This window comes from Mirounga angustirostris, unplaced genomic scaffold (assembly GCF_029215605.1).
Source record: "Mirounga angustirostris isolate CCGP_5_RB_7025 unplaced genomic scaffold, mMirAng1.0.hap1 SCAF_12, whole genome shotgun sequence".
In the NCBI taxonomy this organism is placed as follows: domain Eukaryota; kingdom Metazoa; phylum Chordata; class Mammalia; order Carnivora; family Phocidae; genus Mirounga; species Mirounga angustirostris.
The window spans coordinates 39,796,705-39,824,326 of record NW_026991720.1 but is presented as its reverse complement, the minus strand read 5'-3'; the positions used below and the strand labels follow the sequence as shown (position 1 = coordinate 39,824,326).

General features: G+C 36.6%; 2 protein-coding genes across 4 annotated transcripts; one reads left to right on the top strand and one right to left on the bottom strand.

Moving 5' to 3' along the window:
* Positions 1–11,718: 11,718 nt before the first annotated feature.
* THAP5 (THAP domain containing 5) lies at positions 11,719–19,597 on the bottom strand. Its single transcript, XM_045864403.3, has 3 exons — positions 19,222–19,597; positions 15,456–15,648; positions 11,719–14,952 (listed from the first exon to the last, which is right to left on the bottom strand). The coding sequence occupies exons 1-3, from the start codon at positions 19,299–19,301 to the stop codon at positions 14,044–14,046; spliced, it is 1,182 nt and encodes a 393-aa protein (XP_045720359.1). The 5' UTR covers positions 19,302–19,597; the 3' UTR covers positions 11,719–14,043.
* On the top strand, positions 19,050–24,150 carry DNAJB9 (DnaJ heat shock protein family (Hsp40) member B9). 3 transcript variants are annotated; one of them, XM_064575044.1, is made up of 3 exons: positions 19,050–19,186; positions 21,450–21,676; positions 22,649–24,150. In XM_064575044.1, the coding sequence occupies exons 2-3, from the start codon at positions 21,460–21,462 to the stop codon at positions 23,098–23,100; spliced, it is 669 nt and encodes a 222-aa protein (XP_064431114.1). In that variant the 5' UTR covers positions 19,050–19,186; positions 21,450–21,459; the 3' UTR covers positions 23,101–24,150. The 3 variants fall into 3 exon arrangements, with proteins under 3 accessions (XP_064431114.1, XP_045720357.1, XP_045720358.1); XM_045864401.3 differs by lacking the exon at positions 19,050–19,186 and adding an exon at positions 19,542–19,671; XM_045864402.3 differs by lacking the exon at positions 19,050–19,186 and adding an exon at positions 19,604–19,812.
* Positions 24,151–27,622: the final 3,472 nt, after the last annotated feature.

Sequence of the window (27,622 nt, the reverse complement as noted above, 5' to 3'; positions counted from 1 at the left end):
TAATGGCTTCTTATCACACAGTACTGGCCATTTCTCCAACATCATGGCAATCATTCCCTAGGTCACTTCACTCCAACCTCACAGGTCTTCCTGCTATTCTTTGAAATACCAATTAAGTTCCAACCTCAGGATTTTACACCTGCTGTTTCTGTCTGAAACACTCTCTCCCCAGATATTTCCATGGTTTTCCCCTCCATTTCATTTACATTTTGTCTAAAGTGTCACCCCAGGGTGCCTGGCTGGCTCAGTTGGTAGACCATAGACTCCTGATTTTGGGGTTGTGAGTTTGAACTTTTTTTAAGTAAGCATAAAGCTTACTTAAAAAACAAAAAACAAAAAAACAACTATCTAAAAACAAAAAAAAAGTGTCACGTCTCCAGAAAGACCTTCACTGATCATCCCACCAAAAATGTACTCCTATTACACTGTATTCCATACCTTGCTTTATTTTTCTTCATACTATTTCTTACTCTCTGGCATTATATAATACATTTATTTGAAATTTTAAATCCATTTTCTCTCTTCAAATTGAATGTAAGCCTCAAGAGAACAGGAATTTTTTTTCTGGTTTGTTTATTGTTGCAAACGCAGAATATAGAACAGTTTTTAGCAATATACGCTCAATGTTGATAAAGGAATGAATGAATTAATGAATCCTTCAGGGTGTGGGAGGGAGCAATAACTTCCACAATGCACAGGAATAATCCATAATGTATCTTTTTTTTTTAAGATTTTATTTTTTTATTCATGAGAGACAGAGAGAGAGAGAGGCAGAGAGCCCGATGCAGGACTTGATCCCAGGACTCCAGGATCACGACCTGAGCTGAAGGCAGACACTTAACCGACTGAGCCACTGAGGTGCTCCTAATCCATAGCGTATCTTTTGATACATACATAAATAACCAGAAATAACAGTTTTTATTATGGCTTTTATTGCATTACAACGTAATCATAAGCCATGAAACAATTTGGTCTGCTCAGTGAGTAAAATATCTCTATAATTTACTAGCCTCAAGTGATAAGATAGCTTTTCTACTCATTTTCCCACAATGGTTGTCAAATACAAGCCACTCTACCACTGACATAGGCCTTTGTGTATCCTGAGAAATGAACACTTTCTAAAATAGTGATTATGAACTTATTATGTTAACCACTGAACTTCAGGAAAGATATGATTTACTGTTTTTACAAGCCATTTTCTTTAAAAAATATGCCCTGTATTTAATTACTTTTGCTAAGGCAATAGAAAAATACTTTAACAATTGCCCTTCTGAGCTAAAAACAAGACTGGAAGTTTAAGTCATTCAACAGTTTCCTTTCAGTGGGCATGTGAGCCAGTTTACCTTCTCTTATTTTCTTCAATGATCTCAACAATTTTGATAGTATCACTTTCAAGCTAAATATAAAAAGCTAACTTTATAGAAATATGGTATTCATTGAAAGCTTATAATGATTTTTAATATGCCAAAAAGATGATTCTTTTTTTTTTAAGATTTTATTTATTTGACAGAGAGAGACACAATGAGAGAGGGAACACAAGCAGGGGGAGTAGGAGAGGGAGAAGCAGGCTTCCCGCTGAGCAGGGAGCCCTATGCGGGGATTGATCCCAGGACTCTGGGATCATGACCTGAGCCAAAGGCAGACGCTTAACGACTGAGCCACCCAGGCGCCCCAAGAAGATGATCCTTTAATGATAACTATTTCTCCACATTTTTTTGTTTGTTTAATGAGAATGATTCTTGCATGCGAAGGAATCAATGACTTTATATATTGACTGTGTTTTCTGTTGCTATACAATTATTCTTCATTAAAGAATAAAAAGGAAGATTAAAAATTCACAATAGACATATTCAATTACTTTGTATACACTTTCCAATTAAGTTCTCACCAAGCAAAATTAGGTTTTAGGCTTTTGCTAAAAGTAATTTATGATCCAGGGTTTTGTTTAAAAAGCACTAGAGATTTGATTAAATTTAGCAGGCATTTATTTTATACATTCACCTTTGTTATATTGTTTATGATCTTATTGGCTAACACAGCTGCATGCATGCAACTTAAGTTGCATGAGGCTACATGGGCATCCAACATAAAGCTTTTTAACACTCCAATAAGAGGTAATTCTCTCAGGAAGCAAATCCTCTATTACAGATTCATTCAATCACAGAGATTTGTTTCAAAGCATCCTGAAATCTGAGCTAGCCCAGTATGTTTACCAGCCAAAACCTCAAAGCTCAACTCTTGCATTACAACTCAAATATTTCATTATACATAAAGATGTTTTTATTTTCTCTTCAAGACGACAACCAATAATCAGAAAGTCCTATTCATTACAGTATCAAACATAAAATCAAGTCTTTACTGGCTGAAGACCAGAAATAGTTAACAATATTAAATTGAAATAACTGTGTTGGCAAGGACTGGTATAAATTTTAGCAACTGTATTCCCATCTTAGCACTGTGGAGGAGAACAAAGTTGCTTAGGATATACCACTTAGCATTGCAGACTTGAGGGTGGCATTTTTCCAGGCTCTTTCTCAACTAATCAGGAATATCACATTATGTCTTTATAAAGCTAGATGGTAGGGATATTTGCCACCATTTACATAATAGTCATTGTTCTGGTTATCTTCTGTGTAACAATCCTGATGTTTAAAACATTTTATTATATTTCAAAATTTCATTGGTCAGGTATTTGGGCATGGCTTCTTCTGTTCCATATGGCATTGACTAAAGTCACTTAGTGGCATTCAGCTGGCAGACTGGCCGGTCTGGAGTGTTCAAGATGGCTTTACTTACATGTCTGGTGCTTTGGTGGATATGGCTAGAATGCTACTATTGACTGAAGCACCTTCACATGGCTTCTAGAACATGGTGAGCTTCCTATATTGTAACTGGTTTCCCTAAGATGAGTAAGAGGCCCAGGCAGAAGCTGCAAGGCTTTTTATTATCTAGCTTTGGAAGTCCCAGAACATCACTTCTGTCACATTTTATTCATTAAGCAAGTCACTAAGGCCAGCCCAGATTCAAGGGGAGGAACAGGTTCTATCTGCTACTTCTTTTTTTTTTTAAGATTTTATTTATTTATTTGACAGAGAGAGAGACAGCAAGAGAGGGAACACAGGCACGGGGAGTGGGAGAGGGAGAAGCAGGCTTCCCGCTGATCAGAGAGCCCTATGAGGGGCTCGATCCCAGGACCCCAGGATCATGACCTGATCCGAAGGCAGACACTTAACGACTGAGCCACTCAGGCGCTCCCCTATCTGCTACTTCTTGATGGAAGTATGACATGCTTGTACAGGGAGGGAAAAAAATTGATGATAGCCATCTATCATCGTGATAGTACTAGAATCATGATGATTAGGGACCAATGCTAAGCAGTGCATCACCAAAAGATTACTTTCCAAAAGAAAAGTTGTCTTTAAAATGCTGCAATTTGTAGCAACTGTGATCTTTAATTTTTCAATTCTAGGTCTGAAATATTTCTAAGTATTTTTGATAGCTATACTGAATTATTCTAGCCAAGGGTATCCAAGACCTACATGATCTGAATTTTCCTTCATATTATTTTTCAACCCAGTTATAGTTTTGACTGCTTGCCAAATAAATTTTTGTGAGATATTTCAGGTAAACATACACATGGAAAAATACAGTGCACTGCAAATCAGAGGCTAATAGCAAATCATGCCATCTTGAGCCAGCAAGTTATACAAGTTACCACTGGTGCCTTATTTTTGTAAAGGAGGTTAAAGATGATACTTAACTCAGGGGTCAATCAATAATAGGAATAAAAGAAGGAATAGATATCATTACAGGTCTACAGACATCAAAAAGATAATAAAAGGGTATTATGAATAGCTATATGCCAATAAATTTGGTAACTTAGATGAAATGAACAAAGTCTTTGAAAAACATAACTTTCCAATACAAACACAAGATCAAAAAGAAAATCTGAATAGCCTTGTTTCTCTCTTTTTTTAAGATTTTTATTTATTTATTTGACACAGAGAGAGAGCACACAAGCAGACAGAGCAGCAGAGGGAGAAGCAGGCTCCCTGCTGGAGCAAGGAGCCCGATGCGAGGCTCGATCCCAGGACTCTGGGATCATGACCAGAGCTGAAGGCAGACACTTAACCGACTGAGCCACCCAGGCACCCATGAATAGCCTTGTTTCTATTTTAAAAATTGAATTTGTTCTCAGAAACCTCTTTACACACAAAAGACTCCAGGCCCAGGTAATTTTGCTACCAAACATTCAAGGAAGAAAATGAGATAATCCATGGTCAAAGCTTTCAATCTTCTAAATAAAAAAGGACATTGACACAGGCTAAAAAAACAAAAACAAAAGACAAAAAAAAACCCAAAAAACAAAGGAGTTGTAAAAATGAGTGTGAAACAAACTTTCTACAGGTTCTCTTTAAATCCCACATAGGAAATGTAGTAAAACAAGTTTAGGGGGAAGAAAGAATCAAACTTGCTAGACACATGTCTCAGGAAAGATAATTCCAAATTATATTTTTTTCATTTTGTCTTACTCAGAGAAATGTAACTTGCCATATTTTATGTGGAATTTGATGCAGTATTTTAAAAAATAGACACATTTCTAAGAATGACAAAACAGTTGAATTGCTTCATAAAATGAACTGATGTAAGGTTCAAGAAGATCAGTAAATGAAGCATAGCATTATTCATGTTAAGATGTAGCACTGAGAAAATCCACATTGTGTTAAAGTGTAGTGAAAGTGACTTTCTCAATAGTTAAGTGTAGTTCCCAGAACAATCATAAACAGTAAATGTGTGTCACTTTAAGGGAGTTAGCAGCAAACATTCCATAGCAGTAAGGCCAAATGGAGGGTTCTCTATAAAGTTCCAAGTATACTTAATATGCTCTCAGTTAAATTGTAAGAATCATGACTGACTGAAACAAACACTTCTAGAAATAATATGTCTTTGAAGTTCTTTGAAGTTACAGAACAAATGTAGGTAGAGTTTAAACTTCATAAAATAAAATCCAAATCAAGAGATAAATCCCTCAAGATGAAGATAATTATCTGGTATTGAATTAAAGGCTTGACTTAAAAAATTTCAGTTTAGAATTTAGGTAAATCCAACATAAGGAAAACTTAGTAATGGCCAATAAGCTACCTTTAGTACTACTGGATTTTTAGATTTTTGAGTTTATTTTTAAATCATTCTACATATTGCATTTGAAAAGAGAAGCCTTGGATTAAATATTTTGCGACTTTCTGGGTGGGGCCTCAAATTGAAAAGAGTGATATCCATATTTTTAACTATCTTAAGCTTCTTCTATTTGCTTTTAACAGGTAAATTTGAGATGCTACACATTAGGGCAAAAGAGCCAGCACAAAATTAGAATAGGCTTTGAGACTAACAATTTAAAATACTTTTTTAGTGTTCTATAGCATTTAACAGTAACTAGATCTAAGCATAATCCAATATATTTTATCCACCATCCATCATTCAAATACAGCCACAAGAGTTAGCATATTATTAGCATGTTTTTCCAAAATGAATTGAGGTGCTAAAGGGGTTCAGAGTATGTCATGCTTCGACATAAGGACTGTTTTCAGATGAAGACAACTGAGAAGAAGCAGACACAAAAAAACCTCCCTGCTCTCTCTTACACTAGGAAGAGCAGGATAATTCCAAATCACCAGAGACAACTCTAGACTCTTATCAGCATCAAAGTAAGCTACATACAAACCCTTACTAAAACAATCCTTATCTTCCCCCATATTTTTACCTTCTCACAGCTTGCCATCCCTAGGGACCTCAACCCCTTTTCCTTTGTCTTATCACTTTTCTTTGTTAAGATGCTATATAAGCGGGGCGCCTGGGTGGCTCAGTTTGTTAAGCATCCGACTCTTGATTTCTGCTGGGGTCAAGATCTCAGGGTTGTGAGATTAAGCCCCATGCCAGGCTCTGTACTCAGCACAGAGTCTGCTTAGGATTATCTCCCTCTCCCTCTGCCCACCTCACCCCACCCCCACCCCTGCCCTTCTCACACGTGCACACACTCTCTCTCTCCTTCTCTGCCAAAAAAAAAAAAAAGCTACATTAGCCCCAATTTCTTTTTTTCTTTTTTTCTTTTTTTTAAAGATTTTATTTATTTATTTGACAGAGAGAGACACAGCGAGAGAGGGAACACAAGCAGGGGGAGGGGGAGAGGGAGATGCAGGCTTCCCGCAGAGCGGGGAGCCCGATGCGGGGCTCGATCCCAGGACCCTGAGATCATGACCTGAGCCGAAGGCAGATGCTTAACGACTGAGCCACCCAGGTGCCCCAATTAGCCCCAATTTCTAAACACCCCTTTGAGTTACCCATCACTGAGTTATCCCACATATATGTACCACGCCTGTGTTAATGTGCTAATAAACTCTGTTTTTCTCTGGTTAATCTAGTTTCTATCAAGTTTGTTTTGCAGGCCCAGACACTGAATCTAAGAAGGCAGAGTTTTTTCCTCCTCCATAGTGCCAAAGATGAGTAAGTGTTGATCTCCACCTCTCAGTAACTTGCAGAGACTTACATATCAGAGACTGATAAGTAAGGCGGTAATTACGACTAAGAATGATCTAGTTATAATGATATAAATAGAGTTTGTGAAGATAGAGGAGTGAACAACTAACTGGTGTGTGTGTGTGACCACATTGAAAGGTGACATTTGAACTGGTTCTTCAGTGATACTTAGGACCCACCCCTCATGAAGTTATTTCAGTTCTGCCCAGATTAACAAAAGAAGACAGAAAGGAGAGATCTGTGGGACCACTTTATCTAAGTTTGGAAGCAATTTTTTCTACACCAAACATTACTTGTTAAAACTAGATGCTCCACTCTCTATTCTTAGTAGAGGTGTCTCTTCATCCTCAGTATTTTGCTATTGCTAGGGAAGGAGCTTACCTCATTGTGACTTGGACTGCTTTGGCTGTCTTTTTTTTCTCATTAAAAGGCTTTGATTACAGTACTTTTCTTCAGAAATGCATTTCTGTGATGATACCCAGTAATGTGCTTCTGCCTACTGACAAAGGAGACTAGATTATATTACTGAGGCAAGACAGATTTTTCAGTCTTATGAGTCTCAGCTCTATGCCCCTCCTATATTCTACCACATATTTTCCCTTCACATTTTCTCACTTCCCAAGTTAATAAAACTAAACTTGCAGGTGGCCTGCAAGTTGATATGCCAAAAGATGTGTCAGACCTCCAAAGCATCAAATTTTTTTTTTTAATTTTTTATTTATTTGTTTGAGAGAGAGAGTGAGAGAAAGTGTGAGAACAGGGTGAGGGGCAGAGGGAGAAGCAGACTCCCCTCTGAGCAGGGAGCCCGATGCGGGGCTCGATCCCAGGACCCTGGGATCATGACCTGAGCCGAAGGCAGATGCTTAACCGACCGAGCCACCCAGGTGCCCCCAAAGCATCAAATTTAACAAAGCAAACCAAATCTCTCTTTAACATATTACTTAATATTCCAAAGAGGAATAGATGAATGCTTTCTTATTTAGTGACTGGGGATTATTTGGAAAATCTGAATGAGGCCCTTGCTCCTCCACCTCATTCTCTCAAAAACTCCCTCTCATATTTTAATACCCCATCATTGAACTGATTGACTTCTTTTTCATCCATGGTTCAGATATATTCTAGTCTCATGTCAGTAAATTCATTTTCACCTAGACTAAGCAAGTTAGCAAGTTCAATAAAATTAACCTCTTCACATTTATGATATTCTAGTCTGTTGTGCATATTAAAACACTACACATTTTTACTAATGGAAAACCTGAACCATGCACTGAAAGAAATAAAGATTAGGCTCCCTCTGAACTTGGCTTCTGCCCATTGCTTCTCACTTTGAATTATATTTCAGTAACCAAGAAACAAGTGAACTGAACTTAAATAGTATTTTCCAATAATCAAAATAGTATTTATATAATCTTCTGACAGTCTATGTAGTAATTTAATCATTAAAATTTATTTTTCAGAAAATATGAAATAACACCAGTCTGAAACTCTTAAGAATTCTGTGTAGAATTTACCCAGCCCACTTTTGGATATGGGCCGATTTTCTTTTTAATCCCAGTTCTACTCCACATAGCTAAATTGGTGGGGGTTTTTGTGTATTCAAATCTAGAATAGAAGCTTTCCCATTTTTTTATTTCAGAGTGCTTAGGGAATAAAGTATGTAAAGAGCTTTTGATTTATGATTTATGGCACAATGTAAAATGTACAGTATTATTGCACTGTTTAAATTTTTTGGAGTCATTTATCCCTTTCCTAATAGAAATTATGGGTTCTCTTTCCAGAAAAATGTCTATACATGTAATATTTTGCATTAAATTTTAGGGTATCTAGTGACCCTCCTGGAGACTTCCTATAGTTCAGACTCCATGTTACAAAACTCAAGTCTGGAAGGAATGCTACTTCACATTTACTAGGTACTATTTATAGTATGTCAATGAAAGATTTAAGGTAGCATTACACATGTCAAAGCTTACTTCTCAAGCTTTGTGAAATTAACAGAAAATGTCTGTATGGATTGCAAACTGCAGGCACTGAATGCTGTAACATCTCCAAACATAAAAAAAATTTAAAAATAAAAGTAGCATTATTTACATTATAATGAATTTAACAGAGCCTGCCTGAATAATGGGGGCATAATGCATCGTGGAGCTGCAAATTGGTTATCTGGTGACTGTCTCAATGTGGAGACAGAATTAGACCCAACAAAATAGTTCCTGAAGTATGGTTTAGTACGTGACCAGTTGTTCACTTGACAAATATTTATGGAGCTCCTACTTTGTATTAGAAATTGTGCTAGGGGGACCTGGGTGGCTCAGCCAGTTAAGCATCTGCCTACAGCTCAGGTCATGACCCCAGGGTCCTGGAATTGAGCCCTGCAATAGGCTCCCTGCTCAGCAGGGGGTCTGCTTCTCCCTCTCCCTCTGTCTCTCCCTGCTCATGCTCTCTCTCTCTCATAAATAAAATCTTAAAATAAATAATAAATTGTGCTACACAATGAAGCTTAAAAGTTTGTAAAAAGTTCACACTTTGAAGGTATGAAAATTTATATTGGGGGTATAAGAACAAGTAAAGAAGCAATAATGATACTGGAAGATAGTTATTATAATAGGGGTAAGTAAAGGTAGCTAATGGATAAAACGGTCATTTGGAAAGGCAAATAAAGGCTTTCTAGATAAAATAATAGTCCTAAAGGATAAATAGAAATAAACCCATTAGTCTAAAAGATGTTTAAAAAGTCAGTACTCTCTAAGCCTTATTACAAAAAACTGCAGTCCTCCATTTCTTGCTCCTGAGTCAACCTTTCCAATGATATATGCGGATTCTTTATGTATTTACCTATTTACCTCAACATGTTTGTTATTTTTAAAGTTTTTGCATTTAGGCATTATCTTTTGATATTCCACTATGGTTGATGAGAACTTTGCTTTAATTACATCCTACTCCTTGCTCCTGGCCCCAGCACAAACATATGCACGCACACACACACACCCATCCTCCTAATATATTAGTGTTTATATTGCATTTACATGATTTCAACTATGTAAATACAGTGTGTACTAAAATATAATGGCTTGACCTTTCTACATATTTTATGTTAATATTTGTTCTGATTTTATGTAGTTTTCTTTGTATTTATTATTAATTCAACCCTCAATTCTACCCCAGATATGTGAAATTCCTCTAAAGGTGTTAACACATTAGTTATTCTATCAATTTTCTTCTTCTTGAAGAACTCTATCCTTGAACATTTTGACCTACTCCAGTTTGGACTGGTGGCTCTCTACACCTGTGGTCAGGCTGTTATGTTGGGACCTCCCCTAACTACCAAATTGGAATTCCCTCTGCTTCCTTCTTGATTTGGAATTCCTTTTTCCTATTTCTAATCTTTAGATCCATTGAATGATAAATGATCATCTAGGAAATAACTTTAGAAGCCATTCTCTTTTCTTTTATAGCCTTATTTCTGTAGGATGCATTTTCCAATAGCTGCCTTAAAGGATACAGAGGAGACAATATTTTGAGACTTTGGATATAGAATTCTATCTTGGAAATCTTTTTTCCTCAGAACTTTCAGATCATTGATCTCTTGTCTTCTTGCTTCCAGTGTAGCCATTCAGAAATTTGAAGCTGTTCTATTCTTAACCCCTTTGGTTTTTCCCTTGCTGAAAGTTAAGATCCTCTTTCTGTGTCTAAAGTTTGACTTTTAAAAATAATGTGCTTTGGTGTGTCCCTAATGCCACACTTTAAATTACTAGAGCTCTTAATACTCCTCTTTTAAAAAACATAGTTTTTGTTTTGTTTTCAAGTATGCAACATACTTCTGAGTAAATGTTAAGTACAGTTGGGTTCTTTCCCCTAACGTTTCTTCTAGTGTTTTCTCTAAATTGCTTTCTACTTGTTATCTTTAATATTTTCAATTGACTGTTGACTGTCGGTTGGCAGGACACTGATGAAAACCTCAGTACTCAGGGATGAGTCATTTCCATAACCTTACTATAGAGCAATGATTCTCACCTTTTGCTGTATATGAAAATCACCGGAGAAAAATTTTAAACCACAAATACTCAGGTTTTATACCAGACCAATTGAATCAGTTTGGGTAATGAAAAAATTTATAACTTCTCAAGTGATTTTGATGCAGTAAAGGTTAAGAATCACTGCTGCAGAGTGACTTTGCTGGACTCCGTTGGAACCTCCAATGTGAAATCTGGTTTTCTCATGATGTTTGTCAAATTCCCAAGAGAAAACTAGAGGGTATAAGCTTGGTTGCCATTGTTCTGGAAACCAAATATGTGATACAGGCTGGGTTGGAGCTCACTATTCAGCTTATAAACTTTCACTTAATACCTCTTTGCAGTAGGGCATCCCTGCCCATTATCTTTTCTGAAGAACTTGTTTCATCCTCTCTAGAGAATAAACTTCCAAATCTTTTGACAGTTTAGAAGAGGGACACCAGCCAAGTTGTGTGGGATGACTACTACTTGTTAATAACAACTGCATTTTTTTTTTAACGTGTCTTCACACCCTCTCCTCCAATTCCAGATATCTGTTGACTTCAATTACTGTCTTTCACGATTCTGTAATAGAAACTGAGTTGCTTGTTGGCTTCTTCACTAATGTGTCTGAGGTCTCATTTTCTAGAGCCTCTCCATGTGGCTTTGGCTTTTCCAGCATGGTCTCAGGGTAATCACACATTTTATAGGGCATCTGGCATTCTAAGAGATACTGTTCCAAAGAGGAAGTGAAAGCTGCCAGGTCAACTAAGGTCTAAGTTTAGCTCGCTCTATCACTTTCACTGTATTCTATTGGTCAAAGCACTCACAAAGCCCACCAGATTAAAAAAGGTAGAAAAATAAATTCCACCTCTTGTTAAGGGAGTGACAAAGTCACACTATAGAAGAGAATATAGAATGAGATATATTCAGTAGCCATATTTGGACTTACTTCCTTTTTAATTATATAGGATAGAAAGCAGAAAATATTTTGGGGTGGGAATAGCCTTCCACATGAAAATCAATTCATAGATAGCATAGCAGATTCTTGGTAAACTGTATTGTCCACTGAAGACACAGAATGTTTCAAAGATTATATGAAGACCTAGGTCTTTCCCTAAACATTCTAAAGGTACTAAGGACCTATTTTGTAAGAAGGTTCTTGATTTTAAGTGACAAGAATCTAGGAGGCAAATTCAAAATATTCATCCATTTATTGAGTGAATTACATTGTCAAAGAAACCAGTGATCAATGAAAATCCTGCTTTAAAAAGCTTACAATCTAGTTGAAAGAACAGCCAAAGATATCATAATATAAAAAAGTATAAGGCAAACACTGTTACGTTATAAAACAAAGCCCTGTAAGAGCAGAGAGAAAACAATTTTGACTAGAAAAAGGGAAACAAAATTCAACCAAAGCTTCAATTTTGACTGGTTGGATTTAGGGAATAAAATAAGGATGAAGAAAGTCACCTGCATGGCATGTTCAGAAAATGCTAAGTAGTCCAGTGTGGCTAGAACACAGGATGAAGCAAATCACAGAGGATCATATATGGTAACAAGCTCAGCTTTATTCTGTAGGTATTCAAGAATAATTTCAGATTTCTGAGCTGGGAAAGTTAAGTAGTGAGTGGATGATATTGTTAGATCTACAAGTTGAAGTAAAAAAGCTGACAGAATATAGAAGATACAGAAAGGACTGAAAATATTGGCAAGATTAGTTAAAGAGACCCTATAATAATCCAACTAAGAAATAAAGTTGGGTAGAGCCCCCAAATATATTTAGAAATTAACAGGTTGGAAACATCCTGAACGGAGTATAGGCAAGCCAAGAAAATATCTTAAATATTTATAATTTATTAAGTTTAAAGAAATACAACTAGGTTAAATTATTCCTGAGTAAACTACAACTTCAAACAAAGAGAAAATACAATATACACAATTAAAAAGAGTTGAAACATTATTTTATAATGACTTATCAAGGTTATTCTCATCTATATTATTTATTTTAAAGAAGTACTGTAAAATGCAACATGGGAATACTTAAAAATAACATATTAATTCTACCAATTATCTGCACATAATTTATGCAAAAAATTAAGGTTTTTTTCCCCTCCCATGGTCACATAATAAAGATATCTCTAAATCAACTTTTTGTATTTAGCACATATTTATATAATACCAATTAATTTTATTAGCTTGAAAAAACAAAAGTGTGGCCAAAAATATTCACCATGAATTTACAAAATAATTAGTGTACTATCTGCTGTGCAGTCAACTAATATTTATTGAGCACCTCCCATTTTCCAGAACCAAAAACATGTTACCTCAGAGAATTCTCAAAACCCTCTGAAAAAGGTAATAGTATTTTTTATAAAAAAGATGAGAAAAGTATGAATTGGACTGATAGGAACTTGCTCAATAATATAATCAGTAATATTTAATTATATTAACTCCCAATTTTAGAAGATCATTGTTTTTCACATTTCTATTGCTCCAAGTCTTCGCTTTCTTTTTTTTTTAATATCACCATCATTCCTTTCCTAGTCTAAGAACATTACTATATATCTAATTTCTTGCTTATAAATTTTAATAAAATGTATGAAAATGGGCATGTATAATATCAAGTACTACTCTATCATTCTGGAATTTAAAAATGACAAAAGCACATACTTTAAAAAGCTACACGTTAAATAGATACAAGCTATGATTTCTAAAATATAGTAATATATAGATTTTAAAAAAATTAACCTCATTAAAATTTTTGGTTTATAAATTACAACCTTAAATACAGAATGTTAAGATTAAATGACTATGTATTATGATGGTCAGCTACATATAAGGTACCAAAATACATATTCTTTTAAGTTTAAAGTACCCCTCCTATAAACTGGGCTAATGGATGGTTATTTTAGTTCAACTGGAATAAAACTATAAAAGGAGTACTTTCCTTTATTATTACAAATAACTGCAGTCAACAAGTCAAACACCACGGAATTCAATTTTGAAGATAATCCAATAGTAAATAACATCAAATACTAGCCAACATATAGTATAAGTACATATTACCTTATAAAAAAGTTTTTCTATTAAAAAAGTATTTTAATAGAAAGAAACTATAAATAGACTAGGTTTTAAGTGCCCTTATTTTACAGATTACAGACTAAGGCTCAATAGTAATTTGCCCAAGTCATATGCCAATGGTAGAACCAGGACTGATACCTGAGCCTGATTTCTCTTCTGGGCTCCTTTCACCATATCCATGTTCTCTCATTTTATGAATCGTATTATTTATTCACTCTAATTTGGAAGATTACCAAGTAGTGAAACTTTATCTCTACAGCCCAACAACTCTAGTTTTTCTTAAAAATGGATATTACAAGAACAGGATGCAGTTTTTAATGTTAGAATACTTTTGCTTAAGATGGAACTTTATACAGGAAAGAGTTCACTTTACACATAATTTGGTTTGGCTGCAAAAAACTTTATAAAAGTCACAGCATTAAAACCTCTTTACACTCTATATCATAGTAACTTCATATGTTGTGAAATGGTTTTCTATTATCTTGACATTTTCTTCAGATAGCCAGTGTTCCTGTTTTAACTGCCTTATAAGAGCTTCCAAAGACTTCAATCTTCCAAGAGTTTGTTGTTCTTGTAGCTCAAGAAGAGTTATTTTTGAATGTAGTTTAGAGACTTTCTGCCAGAGATGTTCCTTATTTATATCTTGTCTGCAGTAAGAATGTTCAGTTTGTAAAACTTCTGTCTCATAGTCTATATCCTTATATAAGGAGTCTTCAATGTCTAGATCTCCCATTTCCACGGTTTCTTTTTCAGCAGATACAAAAGAATTAATTGGTTTGGAATTTTGTGTGGGTACAAAAATGGCAATAACAGATTCTTTATTTGCATTTAATTCTTCAACTGTTTGAGTAATTGTGCTGAATAAGAACGGACTTTCCTGTGCTGCCTTAATTTCCGTGGAATTATTTGTAAAGTTTGGGTTAGCAAGATGATTTGTAGTTATTTCAAACACTTCTTGGGTTTCCAAAGACGGCTGCACATCTTCTGAATTTGAAGTTGTCAAAGTAATAGTGGTAGAATTTAGATTCTCAAAAGATGTGTGAAAACCACCTATATCTATGTCTTGGGTAACTGATGTTTCCAAGGTAGATACTGGTTTTCCAATATCTTGTTTAACCAGATTAAGAGTTAATATGTTATTTTGTATATTTTCTGGTTTTGGAGCTGGTAGCTTCACCAAGGTAGATGAATTAAGTAATTCTGTGTGTTCAGGGAGGACATCTGTATTAACTGTATTTTTCTTTAGCTCATTTGATGCAAATGATTCTTGTGACTTGGCTTTTAGGCACACTTCTTTCTCATCTAATTTTTTCTTCTGAGATTTTTTTTTGGAAGGGTCTTTTTCCTAGAAAATAATATTTTCAAATTCTAAAGATGTCCTCACTAACCTTATTCTCTTTTTAGTCAGTGCTGAATATTTAATTATAACTTTGAGCAGTATATTGGCCAAGTAAATTAACACAGTTAAAAAATGTTCTAAGCATATAACAACTCAAAATCACCTTAAAGTGTTTTTTAAAAAGTATTAAGCATATTCAATATATGATGGAAATATTTCAGATCACTCAAAGACCAGTAGCAAAATCTTAGATCATTAACTTACGTTAATAACTTAATGATTTATGTACATGTTATCTTTTGTTCTTCAGTTTAAATCTTTTTAATGGTTTAAAATTTTTAAATTATCATACTTTTAGTAAAAGTGTTGATTAGTCTTCCTTTTTCTTAAGTATCTTTTCCCAGCAGTCACCTTTCCCTCTCCCTCCCTTAACCTCATTACCTGCCACCCTGCAACCTACCACCCTGCTCAGCATTATCCCCCACTCCCCTATGCTCTTCCTCCAATACCTGATTGTCTTCAGGCAAAGAAAATATTGTTGGAATTGCAGTTTGTTTCAAATATCGAATACCCCATCTGATGTCAAGAGAGTCAGGAGTAAAATGGTCACTACACAGGAACTGGTATTTACTGGGTACCCAAGAATCTCGTTTCATATTCTTTAACCATTTTTCAAGTCTTTCTTTGTCATGCAGAGGAAACCTGAAATTAAAAAAGGAAACTTCGCTGTATTTTTTGCAAATTCCAGGACTGCATATACAGGTAATCTATGCATTGAGTGCTGCAAAAAAGGAAAGGCAACCATCCACACCATGTAAGAGCATCTTCATGGCATTACTACATCATCTCTACAGGAAAGATGACTAAGCTGTAAGATGTGCAGGCAAAGCTTTTCAGAAGAATGGCTGGTAGGGGTACCTGGGTGGCTCAGTCGCTTGAGCATCCGGCTCTTGATTTCTGCTCAGGTCATGATTTCGGGGTCCTGGATTGAACCCCATGTTAGGCTCTACACTGAGCGTGGAGCCTGCTTGAGATTCTCTCTCTCCCTCTGCCCCTCCCCCGCTCCTGCACATGCATACACACGCGCACGCTCTCTCTCTCTCTCAATAAGTAAAATCTTAAAAAAAAAAAAAAAAAAGGCTGGTAAAACATAACTTAAGTCCTTTCAAGTAAAATATGTGTGTTCCAACAAAGGGTAAAATCTACTCCTATTTTCTGTGGATTATACTTTATTTTTATTTTGTTGGATATTTTGCCTAGAACTACATAAACTACAAAGTCCCATTAAAATGTATTCTATACTAATACTACAAGTCAAATGGTGTCTTGGCTGTAATTCAAGGAAGTATTAAGCTTTAGGCTCTTATTTATATTAACATTTTAAAAATAAGAAGTTAGTTCAAACAAGTGATTTAATTGAAAATGAATACTAAATCTTATAAAACTACTAATATTCCATTCCCTTTACCACAATCAGCCTCAATTCTACCCATATGTAATTTAGTCTAATATTTCTAAACTGAGAACCCTAAAATTCAAGTTTGGAAAGAAAACTGAAACAACTAAACATGTTATAAAGAACACTCAGATATTTTATAACATGAAATAAATCAAATAGAAAATACAAAGAAAGTTCTTTATATGTGTTGTTCTTTGCTGACAATAACCTTTATTTAGAGTTGGTGCTAACACACTGAAATATATTTTATAAGCAAAATTAGGCTAATGACTGAATCTCACAGAAAACTTTTTCCTACCAGTCTAAATAGGTTTCAGTTAAAACTGTATTAAACAGTTAATAGTATTTGTTTCTTTCAATGATTTTATGAGAACAGTCTAATATCATATTTTTTAAAAATAATAACCTAAGGTTTCTCATACAAAAAGCAGCAATTATACATTCCCTCTCAATCCAGACCATTTAGTTTATGCTTTATAATAGCATGCCTCCCCCCCGACCCCAGCAAATATTGATAACTTTTTAAGATGCTAAGGAAAAGGAGTACGGGTACTTTATAGGAAATAATTTTTTTTTTCAAGATTTTATTTATTTATTTGCGAGAGAGAGAATGAGAGACAGAGAGCATGAGAAGGAGGAGGGTCAGAGGGAGAAGCAGACTCCCTGCTGAGCAGGGAGCCCGATGCGGGACTCGATCCCGGGACTCCATGATCATGACCTGAGCCGAAGGCAGTCGCTCAACCAACTGAGCCACCCAGGCGCCCCTATAGGAAATAATTTTTAACCCAGATACCCTTAGATGGAAAAATCAGATGATCTACCTTTGGAAATTCTTACCACAGATATAATGTTCACACATGGTTTGAAGAGTCCTTAACCTTGCACACATCAAGAATTCAGGTTATAAATATAATAGACATAACCAGAAAAGGCATTTAAAGACAAAGAGAATTTTTTTAGAAGACCTGAATTCTGTTAGCCATAGAAAAGTTCATACCTTTTCTGCTACATCTAAAATGAGAATATGCCCTTTACAATATTTTCACATGTAATCTCATGTATAAGGATGCTGTTTGCAAATTATTTCTATTGTTCCTATATACTACGTTACCAAACAATTAAAAAAAAAATCACTCTATGAATATCCTTGCTGGTAACTGGATTGCAATGCTTTCTCAGCAGGTAAATCTCTAAGCAACCTCCTGGAATAGGTTTCCTAAATAACTTAGTATCTTTACAGTGGTTCATTTTGTTTTGTAATTTTGTTTCACTGTCTTATTAATTCCCAAAAAAGCATAAAATAATCACAGTATAAACTTAACACTGTATGTGTACATAAGCTGAATTCTCAAATTAATATATAGTATAGCTTGCTACAGTGTTAGCATTAACAAATTCAATTCTTCAAGTTTGGTGCTATTAGGGGAATAAAAGTGATTCAATTTTTACTTTGTGGCTTACATATGGAAATAAACTCATAAAACATCCACTTTCAGTAATTTCACATTTTGAGAAAAAAAATCTTTATAACTGACTTCCTCTCACATTATTATTTTTCCCTCCTTAAAAACAATAACTATGGAAAGATTTAAAGAATTTGGGAGTCTGGGGTTGGTTATTCCCCCCCCCAAAATGAAGGCCGAATAAATCTGGGAAATGGGGCTACATCAAGTTCCACATGATTTTTTTTTAACAAATCTTAAAGAGCCACAGCTATTGACATACTAGCATTTCCCCAAAACTCTCTCTCTGCATCTCATGGGCTTCAAGTGGAAAACAATCCCGGAAATACCGCCACATGTGAATTATTTTAGGTTATCAGGTTTTTTCCCACTAGTTAAGATAATGGAAAGCAACCGTGTCCATCAACAGAGCGCTTCTGGTCTAAAGAAAAACAGGCTTCACAAAATAGCTGGTAAAAATCTAAGAGAGTAAAAGACGGCCAGGTTAGAGCTAAATGAATTATTTTTACAAACAAGAAAAAAGGAAATAAAATATTGTAAATATGTTGATTCTCACATATTACGCACGTACTGAATGCCAAGTGCTGCTTTACCTATTTACACACTAAGTGAAGTAGGTACAATTAGTATCTCCACTTTACAGGTGAGAGATCTTAGGCATACAGAGTTTAAACAATTTGCAGAAGGTCAGTCAGCTACAGAGTGGCGGAGCCAGGTTTTGAAGCTACTGAGTCCGGCTTTGGAGCCTGGACTCTACATTACTACACATTACCGCTTCCCCGTTCTTCTAAATAAAAACGAGTACTTCTGTGGTCTCACGGAACTATTTCCTGGCAGTAGTAATTCGGGACAACACTCACCCTGTTCTCTGTACGAATGAAGAGTATATAGAGAGCCCCGAGCAGGACAGGTTGTAATCCTGGCCCTCTCACAAAACTTTCAAGGTAACCTACTTTCTAAAAGGCCTCGGTTTCCTCGGGAGAAAAATGTAATTAAGGAACACCTATGTAAACTAACTCACAGAGGTGGTTAGTGTCCTTCAGTGCCATGAGATCAGCTGAGGTGGAGAAACGCTCCGAAAAGCACGGAGCACCGCCCCAAACTGTACTTTTTTAGTGGGTTATTTAACACCCAAAAAGGCCCCTATGCCTCACCACCAGCCCCGTGACCTTGCTCAGTTAGGAAATTTCTAGGTAAACTGAATTCGAGCCTTCGCGTCCTTCTCCCGCGCAGTGAAGAACCACGCCGGCAGAGCCGAGGACGTATTTCCAGATACCTCAAATCCTAGCCCCGGACGCCACAGGACCGTGGCCCAAAGGTAAGGCTGACGCTTCTACTCCAGAGACAACTTACGGATAAAAACTCAGCTTCCGGTCTTTACTGTTTCGTCCCCGACGGTTCTTACAGCAAATCGCTGCGCAATAGCGAGGCATCGCTCGGGTGAGGCTCCCAAAACCGGGGGGGCCCTCCTTGACAAGAGTGGAGCCGTAAATCCAGGCCTCCCGAGCCACTGCGCCTGCGCTGGAATAGGCCGAGAGGAGAGACGTCGCAATCGTCGACTCACTTCCGCTTCTACAGGCTTCAGCACCGCCCTTTCTGGAGGTTGGGGCCGGAAGTGACGCACAGGCTGAGCGGCAACAACAGTTTTCCACGTGCGCGTAGGGCGCCAGGGTCAGGTGGGGAAGCAGGAGCCAATAGGGGAGCGTTTCGTGTGTGTCTTCTCCGGAGGTGGCGGCAGGAGCGGCCGCCGGCCAGTGGGGAGCGGGCTGAGAGGGGACGCGGCGGCGGCTGGAGGAGCGTTAGGTCAGTGTGCAAACGGGAGTGGGGCGTGCGCCGGCTACGGGAAGCCTCGGAGACCGGGGCGAGGGTCCGGGCCGAGCAGCTGTGTGCAGCCAGTCGTCTCCCGGCGCGTCTGCTCTGCGGAGGAGCTGCAGCCCTCGGAGGGTGCGGATGAGGGATGAGGCCGGGGTCGCGGGGAAATTAGGTGTTTAGAGCGTCCTCAGGGCCTCGGCGGGTCTTTGTGGGCTGACCTGGCCTCGGAGTCCGCCACGGTCGTCGCAAGGGCTTCAGGCTGCCTGGTGGTGTTGAGGGTTTAGGGAAAAGGAGATGACCGAACCAAAGAATAGGGCGTTTTGTGTTGGCCGCTGTTTTTTTCGGGCGTCGGACAGCTCCTCCCAGGGCTGGCCTCCCCGTAGAGAACAGCCGCGAGGGCGGCGCCTGGACGGACAGGACGAGTACCGGTCATCTTGGGGTGAGGGCTGGATGGTGCAACCCAACCGGCTGTCGGCTCTGGGGAGTAAGGCCCAGGCCTCCGTCCCGTGGGTCCCTCTTGGGAAGGAGAAGTCCGTATAATACGAAAGTGGGCCTACTAAAAAAGCGTCAGATAATAAACTTGAGCTGTGGAGTAACCTTTATTAAAAACCAGTAGTGTGCCTGCCTGTCAGTTTTCGACCGGCCCTTTGATTAGGGAAGTACCTGCAGTCTGTGGCGTCCACACAGTACTCGCCCGGTTTGCGTTCTTTAAACGAGGGGTTGTACTTGATCTTTAGCACCCGTGACTATGAGTAACTCTTTGGAAAGCAGGAATCCGTCTGCTAATTAGGCTCAGGCGAGGCCACAGGAGAGGAAGGCAGGCAGTTTCCACAAACCATAGTGTCTTTCGTCAGCCTTATGTCATCATAGGTTATTAAGAACTCCTAGTACAGAGTTCAAAAAACAGGATCACATTCGTTTTCCATCCCAAGTCATTTAAATCTGTACTCTCCAGAATTCTAAGTGGAATTCTTAGGTAAAACTTCTTTAAGGTTAGATAAATATTTTAATGACTACGGAGAAGTTTGAACTTAAGTATTTAACTTGATCTAAAGTACAGACTATGAAAGTTTATTTTTCTGGTAGCCTTAGCAGAACCCATTTATACATTTTTTTTTTTTTTTGGTTAAATATTTGGGATCTTAAAATTAAAAAATCATTACATTCAATAGTATTGTCAATATTAATATGATATTGAAATTCTCTATTTGCAATCCTTTCTGACCTTGCCTAAATGAAAGCTGAAGTTGGTGCTTTCTTAGGGAGGGAGGATTACCAATTCAGACATACTGGGCTGTTTACCTTGGTAGTGTACTTTTTTCCCCATGAAGTTACTTTTATTTTTAATCCTCTTAGAATATGAATTCTTGAAAGGAAAATTGATATCCTTTTAAAAATTATTTGGATTTTCCACCCTTTTTACAATGTTTACAAATGATGAGTCTTCGGTATTTACTGGTAAAAAACAGTCATTGAATATATTTTTGTGTCTACTTGTGTATGACCAGAGTATTAGTGAAAAGGTAAAGCGAAGAAAGATTTTTTTCTCAATTTGGTTGAATAACATTTGCTTTTAAGAAGGTTACAACCAGCAAAGAGGTAATAAAGCCTGTAAAAATAAAATAACATGGGAACAAGTACAAGATATTATATGCTTAACATTTTGATACTTCATTAAGTATACCTTGTATCCTAAAAGTTCACTAGGTTTCTTTTAAAAGAAAAAGTCTTAAGATTAGCTGCATGGATAATTTTTTTTTCTTTTTTAGGATATTAGAAATGGCTACTCCCCAGTCAGTTTTCGTCTTTGCAATCTGCATATTAATGATAACGGAATTAATTTTGGCATCAAAAAGTTACTATGATATCTTAGGTGTGCCAAAATCAGCATCAGAGCGCCAAATCAAGAAAGCGTTTCATAAGTTGGCCATGAAGTACCATCCTGACAAAAATAAGAGCCCTGATGCTGAAGCAAAATTTAGAGAGATTGCAGAAGGTAAGTAAATGGCTATCTCTGAGGTCTCACAGATACTAACTAGTAAAGGAGAATGATAGCTAAGAAGTGTATTTGGAGATACTGTGACGAGGGGTGGCAGAGTGGGGTGTACATTCAAATAAAGTGAGATTCTTGAGACTATCTTCTTATCACAATTACTTGGATTCCAGGATGGATGGATGGATGGTAGTACAAATTTTTATTGTCACATAGATCTTAAAATGTTGAAAATGTATCACTTCATTCTTCTATTGTTTATGAAATCGCTTGTTTCCATGTTAAAAGGAATTTTAGGTACCCAAAACTTTTAAGCTAACTTATGGAACAGTTTTTACTAAGTATGGAGATTAGATATAAAAAATACTAAGTATAAAAAATTTAAATAGACTTTGAAATGTTTCGGTTTTTTTCTTCACTTGGTCTATATTTAAAAGCCACATTTGTCTTTGAAGGAAAAATATGAAACATTTTGATTTAACACTAGTTCTAAAACAAATTGCACCTCCTGAGAGTTCAGTAATTAATGGTGGGTGGAGGTAATTGAGTAAAGAGTTGGAGTTAAACACTTCAACTAGTAAGGAAGTGAAAAATCTGAATTCTTAATTGGTTATATCGGACCATTAAGTTATTTAATACAAGTAATGGTTTTCCCAAATCATATGAAAAATAACTCTGTAATTGTTTCCCACATGCTTATTTATAAGTAATGGTAGCATTCATTTAAAAATATTTATTGGATATTACTAGAGGCAGGCATTATTCTAACAGCTGACACTACATAGTAAATAGGACAAAGGCCCTACCTTTTGTAGCTTTCATTTTAACTTTTTTCCTATGTTTGTAATGTTTTGGCTTTATTGGTGGTGTGAAATCCTTCCCTAAAATAGAGAGTTGAATTAATTTATTTGAAGAGGTTTGGGTATATGTAATTTTAATTATCTTCAGTTACTAAAGTATTTTTATTTCCTTCAGCATATGAAACACTCTCAGATGCTAATAGGCGAAAAGAGTATGATACACTTGGACACAGTGCTTTTACTAACGGTAAAGGACAAAGAGGTAGCGGAAGTCCTTTTGAGCAATCATTTAACTTCAATTTTGATGACTTATTTAAAGACTTTGGCTTTTTTGGTCAAAACCAAAACACTCGGTCCAAGAAGCATTTTGAGAATCACTTCCAGACACGCCAGGATGGTTCCAGTAGACAAAGACATCATTTCCAGGAGTTTTCTTTTGGAGGTGGACTGTTTGATGACATGTTTGAAGATATGGAGAAAATGTTTTCTTTTAGTGGTTTTGACACAACCAATCGGCATACAGTACAGACTGAAAATAGATTCCACGGATCTAGCAAGCACTGCAGGACTGTCACTCAACGAAGAGGAAATATGGTTACTACATACACTGACTGTTCAGGACAGTAGTTCACTATTTTTTGTTCTCACTAAACCCAACTAGTTGACTTTTCTTTAATATCTTTGATGCAAAACAATTTTCTGTGAACTATTTTGACAAGTGCATGATTTCACTTGATATAGATATTAAATGTATTTAAATGTTTTTTGACAAATTCAACAACACTCAAGTAGAGAAATAGCTAATTATTAATTCTCCTGATTAGGAAAGATTCTTTAAAAAAGATACTATAATTCTGCCTGGTCTTTTTTCTCTACCTGCCCTTGGGCTTACTTGCGTGGCCAGTTTTATTACCAAGAAAAGATTGAGTTTGCCTGATACATATTTAAAGGTTAAACTTTGAAACTTATTGTAGATTTAAATTGTGTGAACTTGAATGGTTTTTGCAGTGAAACCTTTGCTAATTTAAAATTGCATGCTCTGCAGCATCTCTGACTTGGGTTGCTAAATGTACATGAAACTGTAATTGAGTCATTCAGCAAAGGATAGCATATCTTTTCCACTGAGAGCTTCAGAAAGGCATAATTTAATATTTACCACAGAACCATATCTTTCTGTAGTAAAATTGGAATAAAGGAAATTATTATATTGCTTATAGCCATTTAGGCTGAAAGAAAGTTGAAAACTTTTGAAATATTACCAAGAGATTGTTACATGTTTGGTCCCTGGCTAATGATTTTGTAGCATTGAAATCATAGCTAATTTATACATCTTTTCATATTTCTTTCTAGTTGTTGGCGCAGTAGGTCTTATATGAATTTATGTATTTTTTGTGTGTATGGTTCCTCTTCTTTGCACTCATCTTTATCTAGAGATTGACTAATACCTCATTCTGTTTGTAAAAACAGCCAGTAATTTCTGTGCAACCTTATTATGTGCAATATTTTTAAATCCTAAGAAATGTGTGCTTTTGTTTTCATATAGACTTATTTCTTTAGTTCGGCACTTTTTGCATTATACTCCATATGAGTATTAATCCTATGGATACATATTAAAACTAGTAAATGTCTCATACAACATTGTGTGTGAGGGAGAGAAATACAATATTTACAATATGATGTTCTTGGTTCTCATTTTATTGTTAAAAGTTTATTCTGTAATTGTAGAGCTATGGATGGTATATAAACAATGGGGCTGCTTATGCTGACCACAGACCATATTCCAGAAGTTACTTTTGACTAGAAAACGCTGATATGGCCTTGTTTGGTTGCCATTTGGTAATTTCTCTTACTTTTTTTTTTTTTTTAATGTTAGGTTAATCACCATACATTACAATTTCTCTTTCTTATCCTCCTTCCCTCAGAAATTTTGGTAGCTTAAAGATTTTGTTAATTATAATTTTGTTGTATTTCCTTGCTAGGAGCAAGTATTCTTTCCTCTTTAGGCCTCATTGGGAAAAAGGAGAGACATTGCATAAAGCTATTATTTGTTAATTATAATCTTTAATTTGAAAACTGTGAAGAAAATGAAATTATTCTATTAAATTTATGTATCTTATTTTCTGGAAGGTATACGTACTGCTTTTGTCTGATAATAAGAAAATAGCCACACCTTGAATTTTGGTCTAAGGATCATCTGTAGCCTATCAAACAGAACAAATGAGGCAAGAAAAAAAGCCATTTTCAAATCAGGATTAAGTGTGTCCCCTTTTTCTTCAGGGCCTGATTATCCCTTGTTTTTCCTATTCTAAACATTTATTTCAACCCTCTCCTTTTTTTTTTTTTTTTTAAATCTCCTTTTTGACTCTTTAGCATAATTTTTGCAAGGAAAAAATGGACCCTGAATCCTACGCACTTAAGGTACAAACTAAATTTCAGAAAGATACTTAGGTAATCTACGGGTGTGTGGTGTGTGTATGTGTGTGTGTGTGGTTCGATAGATAAGCAACTGGAAATTAGATCAGTAATCAACATAGAAGTTTCCTCGATAACTTACACTTTTTCTTCTTTTTAGTCTGTACAGGTGTACAGATAGAAAATGGAAAACTTGTATACTTAAAAAATGATCAATACAATGGCTTAATCTATACTCCCTATGCAAATCAACACATGAAATTTGTCAGTCTTTTTTTCCTTCTAGGCAAAATAGTAATATATATAACATGACTTTAGTCTTTCTTTTGAATGAATTTCTGTAATTCTCCAAGTTTTCTGGATTGACTATGCCTTGAATTGGATGCTATAGGGCATATAGTAGGCATGAGATTTTTTTGGTGCTCCAGAATTGGCATAATTAACTCCTGATCTGATGGTTGATCTTAGGCAATTTTTGTGCTGTGAATTTCAGTTTCAATTCTGAGATTAGTTCTATGAAAATTCAGATTGCCCAAGGGCAACTAAAAATTTGTACATTTCTAGAGTAGTTATTTTAATTTTCTGAAATGGAAGTTTGTTTAGCAATTAAAAGAACACACTGGGGGAAGAAGAGACCATTGCCAAACAGAATAAAGAAGATACTGGTACCACCAGTAGGATTCTAAAGTTTTTATATTCATGTTAAATGCTGGTACCTTCAATTCCAGATGACAGGTTGAATATAATCAGCCAGCCATGATAGTTTCCCCTCTCTCTTGGTCCCAGTGACACAAAATATAAAAATGAAGTCATAAAAGTGCTTGGAAAACAAGGAGTTCGGAGACATTCCAGGAAGGTATAAAGCAGAAGGAATTGTATTGAGAGAAAAATCAAAGGACCACAGCCAGGGTATCCTGGAGAAGTTTTAAGGCTTAGATTTGTGTGGGAGAGGATGGGAGGAGACAAAAAGAAGGAATGGGCCAATGTTCAATCATGCTAATTCATTGAAGAATTGCATTGGGAGCCCCCACCCCCACCCCTTTCTTCCTTCTTCCAGCTAAACTGTTATTGACTGAGATAGCTTTTAAGCTTTACCCTTAGGTAAAAGATAGCTTTAATCTTAGGTAAAAGATGGCTTTACCCTTAGGTAAAAGACAGTTTTTCGGCTTTACCTAAGTGTAAAGCCTAAAAGAATAACTCTTCAAAGATACAGATTATCCTGTTCCTAGGGAGGCTCCCTAGTGAGGGTATTGAGGTGCCATAGAAAGGAGAATGGAGGTAAAGTGAATTTTCACCTGGGGATGGGGAGGGTGAATAATGGCAGCATTCCACTTCCAGAGTAAAGCCTCCTTACTTGGGCATGTGTAGGGAACAATAACTTCTGCATGCTGCCCACATGCTTGTAGGTGCCTGCTGGGTGAAATGTCCTGACAACTTACACAGAACCATAGCTTCTGTTCAAAATGGATGTCTAATGCAGGCATAGATAATAATTGCTGAGGAAACTTGTTTTTCACAGCTATCTGCATTTTTTTTTTATTTATTAGAGAGAGAGACAGCGAGAGAGGGAGTACAAGCAGGGGGAGTGGGAGAGAGAGAAGCAGGCCTCCCACCGAGCAGGGAGCCAGATGCGGGGCTCGATCCCAGGACCCTGGGATCATGACCTGAGCCGAAGGCAGACGCCTAACGACTGAGCCACCCAGGTGCCCCAGCTATCTGCATTTTGATGTAGTCCTTCATAAAAGATGTCCAAGGAATATCAGTTATTTATAGAAAACCAATAGCAGGGAAGAGAAACCCCAACATCCAACCCTGGTGAAAATATAATTCAGGAGATAATTGCAATACTAGGAGATAATTTAAAATTTTAATATTACCGGACTTTTGATAAAATACTGCATCAATGAATCAGGCGTAGGTCCTTGTCTTACCTAACCTGCTTCTCCAAGATTTCTTTCCATCTGATGATGGTATCAGAAAGGATGGATGAAGCAAGTTCCATGTACATCAACTACAACAGAAATCACTGGAAGATAACAGTAAATATGTGGTACATATGTTCCCTACCCTGCAGGCCTTTGACCCTTCTACAAAATTCAGATTCTTCCTCTTATCTCAGCTTTGCTACTCAACCTCCTCCCCAACTTTACTCCAGACCTTGCTCTATGGTGGAGCTATCTAGTGAAGAAGAGCAGAATTTGCCACCTCAAAATATGCCTTTAAGGCATAAGAATTATTTTAGGCTGATTACTTTCCTAAAAAGAAAACAACAACAACAAAAAAAACAAAAACTGTAGACAAGGGAGAAGCTCTGAAAACCAAGAAGATGTTGCCTTTTCTAAGAGATACTGACATTTATAAGGAAAATCTCCATTTGTAAGGGTGTCTCCCTCTGTAATAGGAAGAGGAGGAAAACTAAATCTCTAGAAACTCTGATCAGTGGAGAAGGCATGGACTTAAACCCTTGTAACAACCTTACTTACTGTGGTTTACTGTGCTTTACGTGAAAACCTTCCATAACTGGCTCCCTCAACCCCAACATCTTTTGTCTTTCTCTGGAGATGGTATTTAAGGTGATAGCTTGGGCCATTTTGGAGAGTTCCTCAGTTTTCCTGTGTATCTCCCATGTATACAGGAGGTATATATGTTATTAAACATCTGTTTGTTTTCTTCCAGTTAATCTCTCTCTCTTTTTTTTTTTTTTTTTACAGGGCAGGGGATGGGGGAAGAGGTGTCT